The sequence below is a fragment of the Osmerus eperlanus genome, chromosome 5, assembly GCF_963692335.1.
Source record: "Osmerus eperlanus chromosome 5, fOsmEpe2.1, whole genome shotgun sequence".
Lineage (NCBI taxonomy): Eukaryota > Metazoa > Chordata > Actinopteri > Osmeriformes > Osmeridae > Osmerus > Osmerus eperlanus.
In genome coordinates this window covers 22,588,722-22,611,825 of record NC_085022.1, presented here as the reverse complement: position 1 = coordinate 22,611,825, position 23,104 = coordinate 22,588,722, and the positions used below count along the sequence as shown (strand labels likewise).

Below are 23,104 nucleotides of genomic sequence, written 5' to 3'. Positions count from 1 at the left end.
AACCAACAACCTTTTGATTAATAGCCCGACTCCCTAACCGCTCAGCCATCTGACCCACTATACTATGATCCCAGGGACGAGGTGAGGCAGGGACGAGGTGAGGCAGGGACGGGAGAGGTGAGGCAGGGACAAAGTGAGGCAGGGATGGGAGAGGTGAGGCAGGGACGAGGTGAGGCAGGGACGGGAGAGGTGAGGCAGGGACGAAGTGAGGCAGGGATGGGGAGAGGCAGGGACGAGGTGAGGCAGGGACGAGGTGAGGCAGGGACGGGAGAGGTAGGGACGGGAGAGGTGAGGCAGGGACGAAGTGAGGCAGAGACGGGGAGAGGCAGGGACGAGGTGAGGCAGGGACGAGGTGAGGCAGGGACGAGGTGAGGCAGGAACGAGGTGAGGCAGGGACGAGGTGAGGCAGGGACGGGAGAGGTGAGGAGTCCTACTTGGGGATGTGGCGCTGCAGGTCGGAATTGTGCTCCTTTGAACTTTGCCGTGTTTGCCCAGCTCAAACATCTGGAGCAAACATAACAAGGCAGCCGGCACCACCACAGTGAAACATAACAAGGCAGCCGGCACCACCACAGTGAACAGGCCTGTGTGCCCGAAAGTCAGCGTGACATTCACATCCCCACATGCTGCCGTCCAGGTGGTTCCCTCCAGTCTGGACAGCGCTCGTCCTGACTTCATTGGTCTGACCTTATTTCTCAGAGGACGCGCTCTTCTCAACTACACACACACAGCTAGGACTACACACACACAGCTAGGACTACAGACACACAGCTAGGACTACAGACACACAGCTAGGACTACACACACACAGCTAGGACTACAGACACACAGCTAGGACTACAGACACACAGCTAGGACTACAGACACACAGCTAGGACTACACACACACAGCTAGGACTACAGACACACAGCTAGGACTACAGACACACAGCTAGGACTACACACACACAGCTAGGACTACACACACAGGTAGGACTACAGACACACAGCTAGGACTACACACACAGGTAGGACTACACACACACAGCTAGGACTACAGACACACAGCTAGGACTACAGACACACAGCTAGGACTACAGACACACAGCTAGGACTACACACACAGGTAGGACTACACACACACAGCTAGGACTACAGACACACAGCTAGGACTACAGACACACAGCTAGGACTACAGACACACAGCTAGGACTACACACACAGGTAGGACTACACACACACAGCTAGGACTACAGACACACAGCTAGGACTACAGACACACAGGTAGGACTACACACACACAGGTAGGACTACACACACAGGTAGGACTACACACACAGCTAGGACTACAGACACACAGCTAGGACTACAGACACACAGCTAGGACTACACACACAGGTAGGACTACACACACACAGCTAGGACTACACACACACAGCTAGGACTACAGACACACAGCTAGGACTACACACACAGCTAGGACTACAGACACACAGCTAGGACTACAGACACACAGCTAGGACTACACACACAGGTAGGACTACACACACACAGCTAGGACTACACACACACAGCTAGGACTACAGACACACAGCTAGGACTACACACACAGCTAGGACTACAGACACACAGCTAGGACTACAGACACACAGCTAGGACTACACACACAGGTAGGACTACAGACACACAGCTAGGACTACAGACACACAGCTAGGACTACAGACACACAGCTAGGACTACAGACACACAGCTAGGACTACAGACACACAGTTACATGATCACGATCCAAGCTAACTCTGATTGGCTGCCCAGGCAGTTGTCCATGCTGCACCCTGCCAACCTCAGGGCTGCACCACGCAAACACATGGCGTAATGACACAGCGATCACTCTCTGAACTCCTGATGAATTGCACATCTATGCGTAGCTGTTCAGAATAACCTTACCACCACAAAAATCTATGGCAGCCAATAGAAAAGGGGGAATGGAAGAGGGAGGTCGGGACAGGAAAGAGAGTGTTAGGGAGGCGGAGGAAACGTCTGGGAGGGAGGAGGAAAACATGCAGTCACTTTTCATCTTTCACTATCAAAATCATCCTCACTCCCTTTGAAGACCAGTTTGTTTTATCAGAGTCTCCAGTCGAGGAGGTTGGATTGGTGGTTTGACCATGATGGGCAACTGTCCCTTGACACACAAACACTGGGACACCACTTTCTTAAATAATTGAAAGGTTCATTTAGATGTGTTGGCCCATACTACGTTATGAAGCCACGTGCTAAACCCTAGTCCAGACAGCAGACTGGACATGTGTCTCTGTCTTTCTCTCTCTGCGGTGCCACTCATCCAAAGCCAGACCACAACCACCGCAGCTCTGCCAGGTGTGCCCACTCTCCAGTGCCAGCCCCAGCAGAGAGCCATTCTGGTTCCTGTGGGCGTCGGGCAAGACCATGAGACCATGCTGCCTGGAGACCGTGCTGCCTGCAGACCGTGCTGCCTGGAGACCGTGCTGCCTGGAGACCGTGCTGCCTGGAGACCGTGCTGCCTGGAGACCGTGCTGCCTGGAGACCGTGCTGCCTGGAGACCGTGCTGCCTGGAGACCGTGCTGCCTGGAGACCGTGCTGCCTGGAGACCGTGCTGCCTGGAGACCGTGCTGCCTGAAGACCGTGCTGCCTGGAGACCGTGCTGCCTGGAGACCGTGCTGCCTGGAGACCGTGCTGCCTGGAGACCGTGCTGCCTGGAGACCGTGCTGCCTGGAGACCATGCTGCCTGGAGACCATGCTGCCTGGAGACCATGCTGCCTGGAGACCATGCTGCCTGGAGACCATGCTGCCTGGAAACCATGCTGCCTGGAGACCATGCTGCCTGGAGACCATGCTGCCTGGAGACCATGCTGCCTGAAGACCATGCTGCCTGGAAACCATGCTGCCTGGAAACCATGCTGCCTGGAGACCATGCTGCCTGGAGACCATGCTGCCTGGCACCACTCATAACTTGGATCAGTTTTGTTTTTTCTCTTTTTTTTTGTCTTCCTTTATGGTCGGCTCGTGTCCCTGTTATGCCCCGTGTCTCCTGGTTGTCACGGCGCATGCAGATGAGGGCCGTGGTATGTACTGGTTATCTTCCTGCTGGAAAAAAAGTGGTGCCCTAGTTGCTTCATACAGCCAGGCTCCGAGGGCCATTGATAAGGCTAATGTCTCCGATAGCTACCGCTCTTTCAAGTTCCCCCTCACAAAACAGCCGGCAACCTTTCATGTTGTTTTCCGAAGCCAAGGACAGACAGACAGAGCTCTCAGCAGCAGCTAACTGGCTAATCAGTAATCGCCGACTTGCTGAGCCCAGCAGCCTCTCAAATGTACTTTGAAAACCTCTTCTCTCCTCTTTTCTTTTCTGCTCCAGAACGCCCTACGGGAGGAAGACGTGTTGGACTGAATTTTGTTAGACTCGCCTCCCTCCCTCCCTCCCTCCCTCCCTCCCTGCCTCCCTCCCTCTGCTCCTTTCTCTTTTCTCTTTCTTGTCTTGCCAGAGGCAACCATCCACCCTGTTACTTGCTGATTGGGGGTGAGAGTGTGTGTGAGAGTGTGTGTGTGTGACTGTGTGTGTGTGTGTGTGGAGGGGGGGGGGGCTGAGTTGATGTTTTGCACACCTCATTGTGTGACCTCCTGTTGCATTGTTAGTCATATACAGTATGCTCAGAAGTAAGAATAAAGATAGCGTCCGATTGGTTGTTGTGATGGCTGGATATAATAGGGGATTTTCTCTCATTCTCCTTCGTTGATTCTTGGATGATGTCACTGACAGAGACAAAACTAACAAGACTGTCCCATGCTCAGTGTCCTGACTCTGGACTTTTATAGATATTTTTGGGAACATCTGACCTTGTTGAACTCCTCTTCACAGACCCCACTGTTAGCTAGATAACCACAGCAGATACCTTCGGACGTTTGCTTTTAGTTGGCTCCCTTTGGTCAAAGTTTGCTCACGACTAACACGTTTCCAAACTTGTTAGTTGTTGAAGGAGTCATTTTGAAATCAGCATTGTGGGTTGTAGTCTGTGGAAACAGTAATGATCCCAAACAGTGCGAGTCAAACCTTCAAAACCAGTTGTTCACTGTTATGGAGAAACAAACGTATTTAAACTGTTGGTGTAGCTCAGATTCTCTCTGACTGTTTAACAACATCCCCATGGTGTCTGCCTGGGTGACCAGACACATGTGTCTGTTGTTGTTGTAGTTGTCAAGATTATATAACACCTCTTATTTGGTGGCTGTGGTGTTCTTTGACGTGCGCGTGTGTTTACGTGTGGGTGTTTACGTGTGTGTGTGTTTACGTGTGTGTGTGTGTTTACGTGGGGGTAGGGGCCGTGTGACCTAGAGGAGCCGGATTCATGTCAGGAAATGCCTCGTTTTTAGTCTGTGACCCTCCCCCCTTCTTGTCACTCTCTCTCTCTGTCTTTGTCACTCTCTCCCCCTCTCTTGCTGACCCACACGTTGAGCCCTTCCCTCAGTGTGACTGGGGGTCAGAGAGGAGCCGGGGTGCGGGCTGTGTTTGGAGTCTCTGCCAGAAGCAAACTGCAAGTCAGCACTCGGAGCAAAGGGCAGTGACTGCTGCTCTCAGAGGAAGACTGCGCTGCTTTCAGAGGATGGAATTCATCATCCTGCTTTAAAAGGCTCTCCATCTACTCTAACTGTTAACTTTAGATTCTGGGTTATGAGACATTGCGGTGTGAAGACCAATGATTGTGTCCCGGATGTCACGTTATAAATGAATGGCACTTGCAAAGTATATAGTTTATTAATTAATGTTTAAGACGAAAATTCAGAAAAGTAATTTTTTATCAGATTATTTATTTTATAATTTCGAACGTCAATATCGCTAGAAGGCAGTTCTCATTATTCAAACATGTTCCAAAATATCTTTTTGCAGTGTATAATCTTCTCCTTTCTCTAGCACATTCTTGAATAATCAGTATAAATCCTAATATTTGCTGATGTCTCTCAAACTCAAAACATTCTCTCTTTTCAAGACAATTGAGCAAGATTGATAACCCCTCTCTCACCCCAAGCCAAACATCACCCCCACTGTGTTCACTACATTACAGGAGCTGTTCCCCTACATTCTCGGACCTGACTAGAGAGCTGTTTAGAAGTGCTAGGGTTCAGCCTGTTGGTATGTACATGTCCTGTCTCTCATTGTTCTGTACGAAGGGATCTTCCCTGACTGTGCTTGTGGCATCTTCACACTTTCACTTCTCTGACCTCATTGGGACACAAATATTAGTTCATTTTTCTTTTTATATCTTCTTTTTATATCTTTTCTGCCTGAACGTGATTTTTTAAAACTGAATTCACCAGCTAATGGTATAGATACTTGTACTGTATAGTTTGACATGGCCACTTTTATGATTGTTTAATGAAATGTATTACACGGCTTTGTTGAATACTCTAATCTGATTGGTCAATTACTGCATTCTACGGTCTGTTATTTCTGAATTGCAGATCGCTGCTATAAATAATTTGCCGCTGCTATGGACGCAATTCTGATCAACCGTAGAATCTAGTGGACAATTTTCTTTAGCGGAAGCAATCAAATAAAATGTTCAAACAATGAAATCATTTAAAAATTAAGCCCCACATCTAAATGTATTTGTTTCTGATGCAAACGTGAATTATTACAGTGGTAATGATGTCCTCTATCTCGCTACAGCAGGTATATTAACCAGGTGCAGATGGTACAGGCTACAGATACAGCAGGTATATTTTGTTGTCTTCAACAGTTAGGATTTGTGTTCCAGTCTCCAGCCTCTTTTTAAAAGTGAGGTTTCTGTTGCTGTCAAGTCTAGACAGTTTGGAATGAGAGGTAGATCCTGTTTTCCTTCTTCACTTTCCCAATTTGGTCCTTAAAGACCGAAGGAACAAGTGTGTGTTCACCCTGATGAATACCCATCTCAGTCCATAACTTTCATCATCTGTGACGAGAATAGAGGTTAACAACTGGCTATTTCAGACTCAGTTACTGGAATGTACCTAAGAAGAGGTTGACATGACCACCAGAGCGTTTAGAAAATCCATTGTCTGTCTGTGGGCTTTGAAATAGTCGCATCATAATTTCCCCTCCTTGTCCATCACGCATAATCAGACACACAAGGACGGTAGGTTTCATTTTCAGGTGCTGTCGTCTTCAAGTCATTTAGTCACTTTCCCACCCACTCTCACTATATCTTCCCATGTATTAAAAATAAAAGTTCACAGCGGCAATATCTTTTAACAGTTTTGAATGAAGAACTGCTCAGTCCTTTTCTTTATGCAACCTTAGTAAGATGCATTCTAGTAAAGAACACTCATCACAGATGACCTTTACTGGTGGAACCACACAAGTGGAACAGGGGAGGGTTTTATGTCTTAAATGGCCACGAAGTGAACACAGTACAACGACAAGGCAGCAACTAGGGCATGAGAGTGCAGAGAGACACCGAGGTGGAGTCGAGATTTCGTCTCAGGTTATGGAACATGAAAAACCTAGATCTGTACAGATCTAGAATGAAGCTTCAAACATTCAGTTAACTACCAAGAGACCAACTTTAACCAGTTGTTACACAAGAGTTGAAGGTTTGAACATCCTGCGCTGTATAGCAAATGGTTGGTGGGGCTTGTAATTAATAATTTCTCAATAGTTTTGCAGTGTGACGTCAGATACAATACAGTACATACACTGCCTGGAAACTGACACAAGCAAACACATACAAACTCAAACATGCACACACATACTGCTGACTTACCAGAATCAACTCTGTATCTCTGTCTAGAAACGAGCATTTTTTGTTGAATAGATGAAGAAGCTCAAAGATAACATTTAAATAAAAAAGAACGTAAGTTCTTGATTTGTATTTGTTGGGGAAATAATTTTGAAAAATAATTTTGAGTTTCATCTCATCAAGTGTAAGACAGCAAGTAACAGTCATGGTGTTCCAGTTTCCCTTAAATCTAACCTCTTAATCTATATAGAGAATTAGCCCTATGGTGGGCACAGGAACCTCTTCCCACACACACACACACACACACACACACACACATCCTCTCTCACACACACACACGTGCGCACACATATGCACACATTTACAAACCCTTCTGTAATGCGTAGGGCCATGCCCACCACACTGGTGGTGCTGAGTCATGTTCCACTGGGCTGTATCTGCAGCTGGGAGGCACAGAAGGGTTGTGGTGATGGAGACACATACCCAAGCTCATCTCTCCACAGATACCATCCTCACCCATCTCATATCCTGCGCAGGACTGAAGCAGCCTTCTGGCCCCACGCCAGGGAAGCTTGTCTTCTAGTTAGATTATTGAAATGTTCTGCTATCTGTTGGTAGCTCAGCAACACACAGCAGACGAGGGCTGTGGCTGTAAGATGACAGGAGAGATCCGAGTTTGAAACCCTCCAGTTGAGGAGCAGTTTTACAGAGATTCATGAACTATTCGATTTTGGAATGGTTGGAACTGTCGCAGTTAAGATTTTTCTTCGTCATAATTAACAGTCTGTTAGTCATTATGGGACTTATTTGGTTTTCACAATGTATGCTTCATGTTTGGTTACCCACAATGTTTGGGGCTATCTCGTTGTTATGTTCAGTGACCTATGCACTTTTGTAAAGCTCTCACTTGGAAGTCGCTTTGGATAAAAGTGTCTGCTAAATGCATACATTTAAATGTAAATTATGTGTGCATACATGAACAAGGATCATGTGATTTTGTCAATCAATTACATAATTCACCTTCACTGTAAATGGACCATGGCACAGTGGCGGTGGCCCAGATTACAAAAGAATGTTCCATCATTCCAAACATGGCAATTATCAACCAATCACATGGGATCAGTCGTCCTGCTGTCATGTGCACCTTTGTTCGCCCAGCAACAGTTAACGTTTAGTCCCATCTCGGAGCAGTCTATGAGGATTTTCCATTCAGTCTTCTGCCAGATTTTCTTTCTCAGACTTGATGAAAAGGAATCCTCCAATAATCCTCCAAAATAGACTGAGGAATGTTTAAGTTTCAGGGCAATAGAGGTGACGCTACAATTAACTTTAATCAGACAGTCATCTGGAGAATGCCCACTATCTCTGCCAACAAGCTCCGTATTTCTTGGTATTACAGGGCAAAACGTCTTTTATATTTAACAATAGCCTACAACTTTGAGCCCAGACTCACTTTTTTTTTACTAATCTTATTATTGCCTAAAACACTGAGGGCCCTGTGCATTTTTAAGCAACTGATTTCAGAAGCATCAGCTGGTTGTGGCTATTTTGGTTTTAAAAGGCTGACTTCCTCAGAGTTAGTTCCCTAAGTTGACAAGAACATGAATGAGTGAAAACCAAAAGCATCTCCCCTGGCCCATTCATCAGTGTCAGACATGCAGGTTTACTCAGGAGAAACATGGAGCAGTACAGCGTGGGAAGCAACGTTCATTTTGTGTGATCTTGTCAGCTTGCGGTCTTGCTACAAACATCATCACACTTTACGGAAAAAATAGGTTTCTGACTGACAATGCATTTGTCATGTGACTAAGACAGACATGGCTGTTCCACATCAGTTACCAGCACGCTGTAGCTCTCCACAATCCCAAACTGGAGTGTGTTCCTCATGTTGGTGCAGTTCCAGTAATGAACAAGGCCTCGCGTCGGAAACAGCCCCGTCACCCTTGAGGTTAGAAATCTCTACTTGTACGGGGGGGACATTCATTGAGATAATCTGTTCATTGAGCAGCGTCACAAATATGTTGAGTCTGCTGACTGATATAAGACTTTAATTGTGCCTCTAAAAATGTCATCTGGCTCGGTTTTATTATGGGATGCCTTTTGAAAGATCAAAAATGTCCTTAGGGCACAGGACCTCGTGTCAGACTGTCACCATGGGGACGATACAGCTGTATGCAGAAACAGTGTACTGCCTCTGGTTGTGCGGCATGTCTGTGGTAGTCCTGTTAGACACTGAAGGGGTGTGTCTGTCTTACTGTAATAGTATTATTGCTATGACTACAGTAGTAATTTACATTACTATCAAAAAGGTTGACGGCACATTTGCATGTATATGTGTTTGCGTGTAAGTATGTGTGTGTGTGTGTGTGTGTGTTTGCGTGTAGGTAGGTGTGAATGAGTGTGAGTGAGTGAGTGAGTGCGTGTGTGTGTGTGAGTGATTGAGTTAGTAAGTGTGTGTGTGTGTGAGACTCTGAGGGGATCCTGATGTTCAGGGGGAAGTATCATGGTGACAGAGCAGACACCAGGTGCTTCAGTGCTCAGTCTGTCCTCTCAGGTCATTTGCATGGACAGATGTTAGAGTCCTCTGTTCTGCTCCCCACACCAACCAGTCCACACCGAGTGGGTATCCCTTAACTGATCCAGTCTACTGTAGCACTGTGTGTGCACGTGGGTGTGTTTATGAATACATGTGTGTGTGTGTGTGTGTGAGAGTGTGTGTGTGGGGGTTATGAATGGCTCACAGCTGCATGGCTGAGTGGTCAGCAGTATGGGCAGCTGAAGGATGAGAAGAAAATGATTTAAACAAACTGCACGTGACGCTCCATTCATCCTGCTGGATCCCCCAGCGCAGGAGGGTCCATCTGGCGCTGAGATTCACGCCCTGCTGATGCAAAGAGACGTAAATATTTAAAAAATATTATTAAATATTAAAAAAACGACGGAGGTCGTCGGGTTGATCCACACAGTGCACTCTCTCAAAGCTCACTACTGATCCACACAGTGCACTCTCTCAAAGGTCACTAGTGATAGGGGTGGAGGCGGGGTGGGGGTGGGGGTGGGGGTGGAGGCGGGGTGGGGTGGGGGTGCAGGAGATTAGGACAAAGTGGGCAGTAACGTTTTGGAGGGATTCCCTCCTGTCTCCACCCTGTTACTCCCCCCCCCCCCCCCCCCCCCCCTCTGCGGACCTTGAGCCTGGCCACACAGAGAGAGAGCTGTGTCATGGTCCGGTATTTGATTAACGATGGACAGGAGTCCAGAAACATGGCCGCCTCTAAAAACCATTGGGTCATAAAACACCTGTGTTAGCTCCAGTAGCAACACTCTAGCTAGCTTAAATAAAAGTTAAGTGTTATTTTGTCATCCATGAAAGAGGAAAGAAGTGATTTTCATCATCCCTGGTTTAAGCAACTTTTCCTTAACATTTTTCAGTGTGTGCAAGTATGCTATGACGAATGACGTAGTGACAGATCACTGTTTACACCTTTGCACCCACACTGAGTTAGACCCCCCCCCCCAAAAGGGTAATTGAAGGGCTTTGTGCTTCCAGCTTGAGGTAGGGGTCAGAGGCCAGGGTATTGTGTGTGTGTGTGTGTGTGTGTGTGTGTGTGTGTGTGTGTGTGGGGCGGGGGGCATTCCTGATTGTGTATGTGTGCGTTTGTGTGATATTGGGACTATTGGGATGTGTGTGTTCATTAGTGTGCAAGTGTGTGTGTTCTTCTGTGTGTGTGTTGGTACATGCATGCACATGAGTGCGGGACATGAATGTGCATGTGTTCATTAGTGTGTCTGTGCCACTTGTGCCCAGTTCCTGCCCGGGGATGTGCATGGCTCTGGCAGGGCCTGCGTGGCCAGGCTCATCTCTTGTGTTTTATGTTCCTAGTGAGCCAGGGGCACAAGCAGCTCTTTGTGGCCTGGAGGTTGCTGGGCTCAATCCAGACCGGCCAATGCAGCTGTTCCCCACTGTAGGACATTTCTGTGTTGGGCCCTAGCTTGCTGTGTGTGTGTGTGAGCCGGGGCTTAGGTCTGAAGACAGGCCGTTAAGGCGCTGAAAGGTATTGGGGGAAGGGTGGATGCAGCTAGTGTGTGCTTCTCTGGACGCAACACTGCCACCGCTGCCCCAGCTGCCGAAGATAGACGTGGGGAGTCTAGGAAGGCTCTTTCCTGTGTTCTGAGGGTTTGACCTCTTGAATGAGGCCTGTCATCTTCTGTCACACCCTCCATTTCCTATGAGTGAGTGGTGGTATGATGGTGGTTAGGGGGGGGGCCGGGGGGGTATGATGGTGGTTAGGGGGGGGCCGGGGGGGTATGATGGTGGTTAGGGGGGGGGCCGGGGGGGGGGGGGGGTCTTGACTGTGGCCCCTCAGCCGGCCCCAGGGCCCTCTTACCCAGGCCTGCCTTGACTCGCTGGACCATTAGACGTGAGCCTTCCTAGTGTTCCTCTCCACCTGAACCCTGCTGACACCACTGGTCTTCTGGGGGCAGAGACCCTGGGGGGGACCCTCGACACTGAGGCCACGGAACTTCCTGTCCCCCCCTCTGTTCCCTCCCAGGGTGGGAGCTGGTGGGGCTGGCAGGCCTGGCCTGGTCTGCTAGCAGAGCCACGCAAGGTTAAGCACAGTGGTTAGGTCTACTTGGAAAGTAAGAGGCGTGAGTTTGCAGTATGGCTGGAGACAGGTCCTTCTGTGAGGCCACATACGGATTCTCCTCTCTCCTCTTCATGGACCTGAGCTGTCCTCTGTTCTCTGATGTCTCTCTACTGTCCCTCTCTCTCTCCCTGTCTCTCTCTCCCTGTCTGTCTCTCCCTGTCTCTCTCTCCCTGTCTCTCTCCCTGTCTATCTCTCCCTGTCTCTCTCTCCCTGTCTATCTCTCCCTGTCTCTCTCTCCCTGTCTCTCTCTCCCTGTCTCTCTCTCCCTGTATATCTCTCCCTGTCTATCTCTCCCTGTCTCTCTCTCCCTGTCTCTCTCTCCCTGTATATCTCTCCCTGTCTCTCTCTCCCTGACTCTCTCTCCCTGTATATCTCTCCCTGTCTCTCTCTCCCTGTCTATCTCTCCCTGTCTATCTCTCCCTGACTCTCTCTCCCTGTATATCTCTTCCTGTCTCTCTCTCCCTGTCTATCTCTCCCTGTCTATCTCTCCCTGTCTCTCTCTCCCTGTCTCTCTCTCCCTGTCTCTCTCTCCCTGTATATCTCTCCCTGTCTATCTCTCCCTGACTCTCTCTCCCTGTATATCTCTCCCTGTCTCTCTCTCCCTGTCTATCTCTCCCTGACACTCTCTCCCTGTATATCTCTCCCTGTCTATCTCTCCCTGTCTCTCTCTCCCTGTCTCTCTCTCCCTGTCTCTCTCTCTGTCTCTCTCTCCATCTCTCCCTGTATCTCCCTGTATCTCTCTCTCTCTCACCCTGACTGTATCATCTCACCCCATGTCAACGCTTCCACCCTCCCCCAGAACAGAGGACACAAAAGCCTGCAACAACAGGAAAGGAATGTGGCAGGCACCCCTGCCTCTCTCTACCTTTCTCTCTTTCTTTTCTCTTTCTTGATGAGCTGTTACATCTCTTTCAATGCGCTGTGTGTGTGTGTGTGTGTGTGTTTGTCCTGGGTCCTGCATGGCCACAGTAAAAGAACATCTGGCTGAAAACATCAGACAAGGAAACATATAAACACACAGGGAGAATTCCAGACCAGGGCCTTGGACAAAAGGGCCTTCCGACAAAGATTCAGAAGGGCAAAACAGAAGTGTGTTAATCCACTGGTTCATGCTGTTTACCTGCGATGAATGAGAAGGTACATCACCCTGAACACAGCCAGAGGAGCCCGTCTGGCGGTCACCTCCAGGCCTGCCTCACCTGCTGGTGCTGGGCTTGGCTGTTTGCTCAGCCTGTCCTTCACCAATCAAAGCATCTGGATCAATGGGTAGATTAGACTCTGAGGATAGGCGGAAGGTTTGAGAATGGATGGAAGATACCACCTGAGGATGGAAGATACCACCTGAGGCTTTGATTCTTTGTTGACATCCACCTGGATACATGTAAGACACACACCCAAACAGAATGGCATTCCAGCCTGACTGATAACATAGAGCTGCTTCTATCTCCTCCTTTAGAAGTGTCGAGGGGCCGTGAGAGGGAGCTTCTGGGGGGTAGTGGGTTTAGTATTGTTCTGTAGGTTCTCCCTGGAAGGGAAACATTCCTCTGCTTTCACTGGGACTTGTGATGTGACAAGTACTGGTAACACATAACGCACACTGCCAGGAGCATCACACACACACACACTGCCAGGAGCATCACACACACACTGCCAGGAGCATCACACACACACACACACACACACACACACACACACACACACAAGAACAGCTATGGGAACTGACATTGGGTGTTTAGATTACGAACATGATGTGGGATGAATGGAAGAGCTGTCCAAACCATCTCCTCTACGACCCCAAACATATAAATATATATATATCATATATAACCAAACACACTTTTGAAGTTGTGTTATGTCAAGGTTTGTGAAAAGCCTCAAAAGAAAGACAATTATGATTACCACCACCACAACCCTATCTCTACCGATTTACAAACAAGCTTTTTTAGTGATGTCTTCTGTACTTCAAATCTTACACATCTTGGAGATCTCTCTGTTAGTTGTAGCTACAATTGCTTAGCAAGAACACCTTGACAGTCATGCTTGAACATATAGAATGGAGTATAACGACCCAATGAGCTCTGCCAAGTGCTCAGGTTTCAAAGACGAGGCGAGATAATGGAAGGCGTTTGAGTAGGAGTCTTCAAACAATAGAGGAACTTAAATCCTACATGTCTTCCACATCATCATTCACCCTCTCCCATTTCCTGGCTTCAGAAGCCTTTACTTTAGACCTTTCTTCATTCAACCTCTTTGTATTTATCCTCTTGTATTCACTTTGTGGGAAAAAAAGAAATATGTGTTTTGACAACTTCACATCTTGCCGGCTTTCATGATCAAGCGCCCCGCCCGCCCGCACGCCCGCCCCCCCCCTCACTCCCTCCATTCCTCCTTTTCTTGAGAACACCTTTTACTCACTTCCCTGTAGCTTACCTTCCAGGTGAATTGAACCTTGCCTTACTGTTGGGTAGAGCATGCACATCCCAGCTGTGGAATGAAAATAATTTGCTTTAGGATGTGAAACTAGCGCCCTAAGCTCCTCTGCTCGAGGACCCTGGAGCACCCATAGGGGCTTACTGGTCCACATACGACAATTAGTTTGGTTTAAACCAGAGATTAGACTTGAAAAGGGAGAATAGTTGGTTGCCTCATAGTTAAAAGGTTCAGGGTAAACATATATATTTTTTAAAGCCTTCTGAAGGAATATTATGATAGAGAACTAGTCTCTCTTCTTCAAATCGATTAATTTACTAACTTGAAAATAGCTATCAGTTGAGCACTGCAGTTCATTAACTTGGTATATTTTCTTGTTCTAGGATGGAAACCTGTCTGGAATATCCCGGGGTCAGGCCTGCCTCAGGTAAGACTACTGGCAAGCTTGCTGACCTGAAGTGGACGGCTGTTTCACACAGGAAAGCCCACGTGTTTGTGAGTCCATGTTCTCAGAAGCTGAACCACGTTCCAGAGGCCCAGTCAGACGGGAAGGTTTGGATTAGTCGTTTGGGTAACTTAGACGTGAGATACGTCAGAAGCTGTAGACAATGAGCTAGTTTTGAATCTGAGATGTGTGAATGTGTATGTGCCCTGGACGGCACCTTGTCTGTTGACAAGAGATGAAGGTGTGTTGCGATCCACAGATGTTTTGAGTGAAACCAGTCTTTCTTTCTTTCTTTCTTTCTTGCTGTTGCTTGTTGATCCTTCCTTTGCTCTGGGTTTATGAGGCTTCTTGTATTACTGGTGGAAAGTATTGTTCATGCTCACTGTTGTGGGAAATGACACCGGAGTCTGACTGACGCTGTCAGAATGTTTCAGTGTAGAAATACGCTTGTAACAATCTTTGTGAGCTGTTGATTGATGCTTGGGTATTTCCTGGGCCTGTAGTTTTGTGATGACATTCACTATTATATTTACAACTTGTGATGTTGAAATGAGGGTGGGGGAAAAAGCTAATCAGAGATTAATTCATTTTCTGTTTCTTTTGATAACCCACAGTAACAAACGATAGAAGTTGTGTTTTTACTGTATTTGATATGAGGGAGGAAGGGTGGGGCGCTGGAGCATGAGTTCAACTAACTACTATCGACTCTATTAAAAATGGATAAACACAGATGGTACAGTAAGTTATCAGTTCAGTAAGAATGATTAATTGAGCACAATAAAAACGTCTGCTCAATGAATAAATGTAAATGTAAATACGGTTATAAGGTTAGTGTCACTGATGTGTATGATGGTTAATATATATTTGATATGTTTTATAGTTTTATTTTGTTTACATTTGCAATTGTAAGTTTTACAATTGCAATATAAATACCTCAAATATAAGAACAAGAGCAAAAATCATGCTAAAAGTTTAAAACAAATTAAAATGTGTTATTAATAGGTGATTCATTGTTTGCGTATAATTCCACATTATTATTATAAGCAAGAGTATTTATTTTTGTTGCTGTAGTATTATTATTAGCAATAGTGGGAACATAATTTGGAAACTGATTTTAATTTTTTTTTTTTACTGTATCCTTCAGTGTGATGACCTCTGTGGTTGGCCCCATCATAAAAAAACAAATAGTAGTCACATTGTCATTTTCACTAACCATCTGACTCTGTCCTTCTTCTCTAGTGAAACTCCTCAGGTCTATATTCCTGTAAACGGTTTCTGCTTAGGGGATTTCTGTCTTCACTAAAGGACTACAGTCCTTTTCCTCAATGACTTCAATATCTACAGTAAATGTATATGAAAGACATAACAGTAAAGCATGGCGTGATCCATTGCACAGTACAATACACAAGACAGTCCATTACAGTGAGCACATAGGGGTTTTGGAGCTCTCTGAGTGCAGTGGCTGTGCAGGGGCACATCTGTCATGGGCCACTTGTGTTCAGATGTGTCTCTCTGTCTTTGGGTTAGCTTCTCACAGCTGCCTCGCCACAGCTGACCTGGGCTTTAAAACACATAACCACACACACACACTTACTGTAATCATACACACACACACATATATTCATACATACACCCACACACATATTATCACACACACAACCACCCACGCATTCATCAGAATCAGAATGGGATTTATTCGCCATGAAAGCTTGTACAGACAAGGAATTTGCTTTGGCAGGAAGGTGCATACAATAAACATATAGGGACCTAAAATTTAAATATGTGGACTATCTATACTAAGGGTACATAAACTAGCAGTACTAAGTGGGATTAGAATTAAATTAAATATACAATAAAATAAATCATCATCATCATTACTTCCACCTATATTTGGGTTCAACTTCAGGTCCTTAGTTTCCAGCAAACCCATGTGACCAACTCCAATTTAATGGAATTGTATTTATACTGAGGAGTGAGTTCTATCAATTTAACTGGGTTCCACCAGCACACTGCTCTCTGTCAAGCCAAGATCTGTGCTGGGAGGTTAAGTTTAGGAAACAGCTGCGTTCTGCAGCCCTGCTGCACCAGGCTGAGGTGTACAGACAGATGGGCGGGCCTTCCTCTGCAGGCCTGTGGAGGAAGTTTGACAGGGCTGTGGAGCAACTGCTGCTGCTGCTGCTGCTGCTGCTGCTGCTGCCTCGGCCAGCCTCAGGCACCCCTGTCACCGCTGGCTCTATCTCAGCCTGCATCAGGACTGGAACTGCAGGCCGCACCACAACAGCTGTCCCTGGATCAGTGTAGCAGCCTTATCTCTCTCTCTTTCCTCCCTCTATGTCTGTCTCTTTCCTTTCTCCTCTCTCTTCTCTCTGTCTCTCTCCTCTCTCTTTCACTCTTCTCTCTGTCTCTCTCCTCTCTCTTTCACTCTTCTCTCTGTCTCTCTCCTCTCTCTCTCACTCTTCTCTCTGTCTCTCAACTCTCTCTTTCACTCTTCTCTCTGTCTCTCTCCTCTCTCTCTCACTCTTCTCTCTGTCTCTCTCCTCTCTCTCTCACTCTTCTCTCTGTCTCTCTCCTCTCTCTCTCACTCTTCTCTCTGTCTCTCTCCTCTCTCTCTCACTCTTCTCTCTGTCTCTCTCTCTTTTTACTGTTTCGGACTCAGCCATCCCCTGCCTGTCTGAGTGTCCAGGTCAACCTGCTCTGGTAGGGATGAGTTACCTTGACCTCATTATTCTCCTGTGTCTGTAGCTGAAGTGGCTTTCCTCCCTGAGACCCACAGAGAGCACAGGGAGACAAGTCCCCCTTCAGCTCGTACTACAGGGACCAGCGCTCGCATGAACACACACATGGGACACTCGCATAGACACAGAATGAGAGAGAATTAATAGTGTATTAAAGAGAGGCAGGAAGAGCGAGAGGGGGAGAGAGAGATAGCAGGTAAGGCAGAAACAGAGACACAGAGAGAGAGAGAGAGAGAGAGAGAGAGAGAGAGAGAGAGAGAGAGATACAGAAAGAGAGATTCTTTGAATTAATCTAGAAGTAACATTTAAAATTTTCGATAATACCTTCTGCACAAATACAGAATAAGTAATAACTGAGGTAACGTGAAGAATGCACACAATAGTATCAATAAAATATCAGATTGAATGATGCACTTTAATCTGCCTAGGGATATAATAACATTGAACAATTGTTTTGTTTGTTTTAAAGATCTAATTATAAAAATCAGGAAACATGCTACACTGGTGCACAGTATGGTTATGGAATATATATTGTAGAATAAGATAGGTACAGTATAAAATATTTAGTTATTGCATAAAGAGGAGAGAAAAGGAGGGATAATGAGAGAAAAGAAAGGTGGAAACAGTATGTAGACCCTCTCTAAAAACCTTATGTTTTCTCATAAGTATGTGATACAACCAATGGTACAGTATAGTATGTAGGTCAGTTTAGTAACTGTGTGCTGTACGTTCCACCCCCAGGGTGTAGGGCAGAGAGGCTGATAAGATGAGAATTCTCCCAGGGACTAGGTTACGAACCTGGGAAGGAGTGGCAGTCTAAGGAACCCGTTTTTTGAGTAATAGGTCCAGCCCTAGTCTCTTCAGTGCTGGCTCTCTCACCCTGACACACATAACCGTCCATGGGCAAACTCTCTTTCCCTCTGTTTCTCTATCTCCCCCTCGCTCGCTCACTCGCTCCTCACAGACTTTAAAATAATAACCCTGCCACCCAAAACGAAAAAGCAGGACCTAGTCCTTCCCAGAGACCTTGGTGGGAAGAATCAAGTGCTTCCTCCCTCTCTCTCATGGACAGATGGTACAGTAGTCTCTCCAGTAATAGGCTCATAGTTGCCTCTGAAAAGCTGATCACTGCATAGTTGACAGTTTATCATGTGAAAACCTCTCGATCGTGGAATCTATGGAAAATACAGTTTCCTTGTGTTTTGTTTTCAGCCCAGAGGACAGGCTGTCATGTCAGGGGACAGCACAGGCTGTCATGTCAGGGGACAGCACAGGTTGTCATGTCAGGGGACAGCACAGGCTGTCATGTCAGGGGACAGCACAGGCTGTCATGTCAGGGGACAGCACAGGTTGTCATGTCAGGGGACAGCACAGGCTGTCATGTCAGGGGACAGCACAGGCTGTCATGTCAGGGGACAGCACAGGTTGTCATGTCAGGGGACAGCACAGGTTGTCATGTCAGGGGACAGCACAGGCTGTCATGTCAGGGGACAGCACAGGTTGTCATGTCAGGGGACAGCACAGGCTGTCATGTCAGGGGACAGCACAGGCTGTCATGTCAGGGGACAGCACAGGTTGTCATGTCAGGGGACAGCACAGGTTGTCATGTCAGGGGACAGCACAGGCTGTCATGTCAGGGGACAGCACAGGTTGTCATGTCAGGGGACAGCACAGGCTGTCATGTCAGGGGACAGCACAGGCTGTCATGTCAGGGGACTGCACACCCAGTGTGACGACGTGGGACCAGTGACTGCAGGATCTGGGGTCACCCGACCCTGTGTCTGTCACACATCTCTCTGCAGCACGTACAGTTTTGGCCTCTGTGACCTCTGCTGTAGGTTTTGCTCTGTAGACAAACTTACTCCATATATGGTGTTTCATTGTAATTCTGTTGTGAGTGTATCGTGCTTCTGTTGGCTCTGTGGATTGTACTTCTGTAAGCTTCCCTCAGGATCAGCAGTGAGCCGGACTCCTGGGTCCCAGTAGGCTGTTATTGACCTACTGTATGGTGTCTGAACACAACATGTAATAGAGCACTTTAGTGGCAGTTGTTCTGTTTTGGTGGCTGTGCGTTTGAGTTTGATCATATTGACCATCAAAAACTGTCAGAGGATGTGGGCAAACAATTTGGGTTTTTGTTTTATCGAGAAGTGATTTACGCCCAAAATAATGACCTCTAACCTAAACTGGTCAAAGAATCCTGCTTTTTTTCCCCTAATTTGATAGACCGCCTCAAATAGGCTCTCTGAGAGTGGACCCTGGGAACAGTAGATGTCGTTGAGAAAACACTCTGAAAATTCAGAGTTCTCATTGGTAGCTTGGCAGTGCATTGTGGGATTGGGGACTCTTTTTTGGTCATCCTGGCAATCTGTGTATTGGCTAGGAAACTTGGACACTTGGAGACAAAAAACCCAGGAGATTACACTAGATTAAAGATTACACTAGATTAAAGATTACACAAGGCCGTGCAGAACCAGAACTATCTGGGCTCAGTGTTTGTTGTGCTTGAACGATAGGAAGATGAGAGGAGTTGCAGTGACTAGGTCGGAGGTTGCTGGGGTGACTAAGTACAGGGATATTTACAAGCCCTTTTTCCAGTCGACCAGTCACACAGTCCAACGTCTATCCTAGAGATTAGGAGATGGTTTACTGTGGTGATTTGGGTGGAGGTAGAGGTGTGGGAGGAGTCCTCCATCCATCCGTTCATCCGTCCATCCTCTCTGCCTGCCTACGGTGAAATTAAAGTCCCCCGACATGGTCAGAAGCACTGCCTGCCCGCTTCACCCGCCCCCCCACCACCCACCCTTCCAATGGTCCTGGGAGATGCATACCGGCATACCAGACTGATGGGGGTCCAGCCCGCTGGTCCCAGAGCGAGGGCTAAGCGGGGAGCCCACCCTGTCCACCCTCCCCGTTCCTCCCAGGGCCCAGCTTGGGATCAAGGCCCAGCCGCGTGTCAAGGGACGCGGGGTAATGAAGACCGGGGCCCTGCCATCCCTTTCAAGCCTCGCTCCTCTCAAGAGTCCAATTTCAGCTAACGCTATTTCCTGTAGATAAGGTTCAATCATGCTACTTTTTCGGTTTGGGTGGCTGGCGGGGGGGGGGGGGGGGCTGGCGACTGTTGAGATCTGATTTCTGGAGCAATCTGTTCCCTTCCCACCTGACGGATTTGGTAACTTGGTGACTCTGGTCCTCGCAAGAGCATCCATCCCCTCAGTCTACATGGGGGGGTAAGATGCTAGGTTTGACTGTGCTGCCCACAGTATGCATGATACTGACATCACAAAGCTCCACTGTTAGAGACCCAACTGGACCTTCTACTCACCCTCCCCAAGTGGCCTAATCACGATTGCTTTACTCACTCAAGACCTGGGGAAATTGTTTCCAGTCTACAGAGGGAGATTGGAGCAGATATAGTTTCCAGTGGGCTTAATGGTTATGGGCTTCTGCCCCTAGACTCTGCACAGTAGTTTGGTTTCCCCATTCATGAGAAATGACATTAACACAGACTTTGTGGCCCCGTTTATTGTTTTAAGTCAAGTCGATCAGACATCTATCTACAGTGCATGCAGTCGATGTGCGCTCCCCCTCTGGCATACTCTCTCAACTTCAGTGAAAAGGTGAACCATAGAAAACTTTGTTTTAGCTTCAGCAGCCAGCCAGCCATACAGCCAGCCAGCCAGACAGCCAGCCAGACAGACAGACAGAAAGCCAGACAGATAGACAGACAGACAGACAGACAGACACAACACCGAAAAACAGCAACAACAGACATCACAACTGTCAGCTCTGTCACACCAGCTGGCTTCACAGAGGACATAGAGGCTTATTGAGGACGTTTCTCCCCTCTCTCTCTAGTCCTCTCTCGACCCTCTCTCTCTAGTCTTCTCCCCCTCTCTCTCTCTGAGGATAATCTGTCCATCACTGGGGAGAGTTGAAGAAAGAGTGGGGTGGGACAGACAGTCTGCCCACGTGCCTCTCCGATCCCAATCATTCATAAAACCAGCCGCCAGGAAGGCCCGGATCCTCCCTCCCTCCCCATCCCACGTCAATCTCCTCCTTTATCTTCCTCCCCCTGCCTCCCGCCAGCCCGCCCTCCCTCCCTCTCTCCCTCCCTCCCTGCCTCGCACCATCTCTCTTGTCATTACAGAGGAATGAGAGATTGAGAGAAGACGCTCTCTTGTCTGTCTCTCAAGGCCTTCTGAGACCACACCTTGTAATGGCTGTGATGACAGTTTCCTCTCTCTCTCTCTCTCTCTCTCTCTCTACTCTCTCTCTCTCTCTCTCTCTCTCTCTCTCTCTCTCTCTCTCTCTCTACCTCTCTACCTCTCTCTCTCTCCCTCTCTCTCTCTCTCCCTCACTTACGTAAGCTCTCTGTATTGCACATTTTCTATTTGAGTCTCTCTGTTTCTCCTTTTCTGTTGCTCTCTCACTCCCTCCCTTTCCTCTCGAAATGTTTCTCTGTGCAACTCATGATTCTCCTTTACTCTCTCTGTGACATATTCTGTCTTTCCCCTCTTCCTCGCCTCCATCTCTCTCTATTCCTCCATTTGTACCACCTTTTTCTCCCGTCTCTCTCTCTCTCTCTCTCTCGCCCTTCTCTCTCTCGTCCTGGACGGAGCACAGTGAAATTTCCCCTCAGTCATCATGCAAGGATTCCACCTCACTGCAGAGACTTCTCCTCTGCAGCCCTAACTCTCCAGAATGTAAATACAGCGCCCTTGATTCTCATTACTTCACCGCCTATTTTTAGTTAGCGAACAAGAGCAGTTGAGGGCGTGCCTTTCACAAGCACCAGGGCTTATCAGCAAGAACTGAGAGGGAACAAAACTCAAATATTAAAATAAAAAATAAATAAAAACCAAACAATGATGCCCCGACAGAGGAAGTGATGTGTTGATTCACTGCCTAACATTAACTGTGACTGGCAGCCAGGGCCAGAGACGCTGGCCTGCTGAGCAGAGCTGGGGGGGCGGGGGGGTCTGAGAACTCGGTGCCCCCCCCACCCCCCCAGCCCCTCATCTTCATCATTCCACACCCTCACTCCCGCTGATGTGGCACTTCCACAGTGTTTCAAGTTCTCTCTTTGAAATGTAGGATATGTTTCAGTTTGACAGTTTGAAAGCGACTTGTACAAGACAGGACCCCGGCTTCCTCCTTCCTTCTTGATAAAGTCGATGGAATAATAGTGGCGATAAGCTCCCCTTTGACGAGCACTGACGAGTGGGCTCATGATAGGAATGCACAAAACCACGTCAACTGCTGGGTCCTCTCTGCCGCTCAAACCAGGAAACGTCTTTTTGAACCTTCTAAAAAGGGCTTACTCATCCGTGGACTATGACAGCCCAAGCCGAAGGAAGCTTCATTTAACTGAACACAATTTTGTGTGTGTGAACAAGAAGCTCTTAGATTTTTAAAGGGGATACGATGTTGGGTTGGGGCTGCACCACAGCATGTCTCAGATCCAGTGCTGCACCACAGCATGGCTCAGATCCAGTGCTGCACCACAGCATGGCTCAGATCCAGTGCTGCACCACAGCATGGCTCAGATCCAGTGCTGCACCACAGCATGGCTCAGATCCAGTGTTGCACCACAGCATGGCTCAGATCCAGTGCTGCACCACAGCATGTCTCAGATCCAGTGCTGCACCACAGCATGGCTCAGATCCAGTGCTGCACCACAGCATGGCTCAGATCCAGTGCTGCACCACAGCATGGCTCAGATCCAGTGCTGCACCACAGCATGGCTCAGATCCAGTGCTGCACCACAGCATGGCTCAGATCCAGTGTTGCACCACAGCATGGCTCAGAATGAGCAGCATGAGAGAGAAAAAGAGAGAGAGAGAGAGAGAGAGAGAGAGAGAGAGAGAGAGAGAGAGAGAGAGAGAGAGAGAGAGAGAGAGAGAGAGAGAGAGAGAGAGAGAGAGCAGCACGGTAAGGTAATCGAGGTGTACTTCCATGTAAAATGCAGGCAGTGAATGTGACAAAACAGCTTGTAGAAATTGAATGAACTCCATGTTTGATTTGTCTGTACACACCCTCCCCGCCAAAACACTCTCTGTTCTTTACTGTTGATGGATAGAATGCAGATGGGCACACAACATGCGTGTGTCTGTCTCC

The 23,104-nt window shown here is 47.7% G+C and overlaps 1 protein-coding gene across 2 annotated transcripts in view; it reads left to right on the top strand.

The window, feature by feature from the left end:
- Positions 1–23,104, top strand: part of ccnd2a (cyclin D2, a) — a 110,602-nt gene that overhangs the window by 52,000 nt on the left and 35,498 nt on the right. For both annotated transcript variants that reach the window (XM_062462754.1, XM_062462755.1), the window contains one exon: positions 14,188–14,231. In XM_062462754.1, the coding sequence (XP_062318738.1) occupies positions 14,188–14,231 (44 nt within the window). The remainder of the gene's footprint in view (positions 1–14,187; positions 14,232–23,104) is intronic.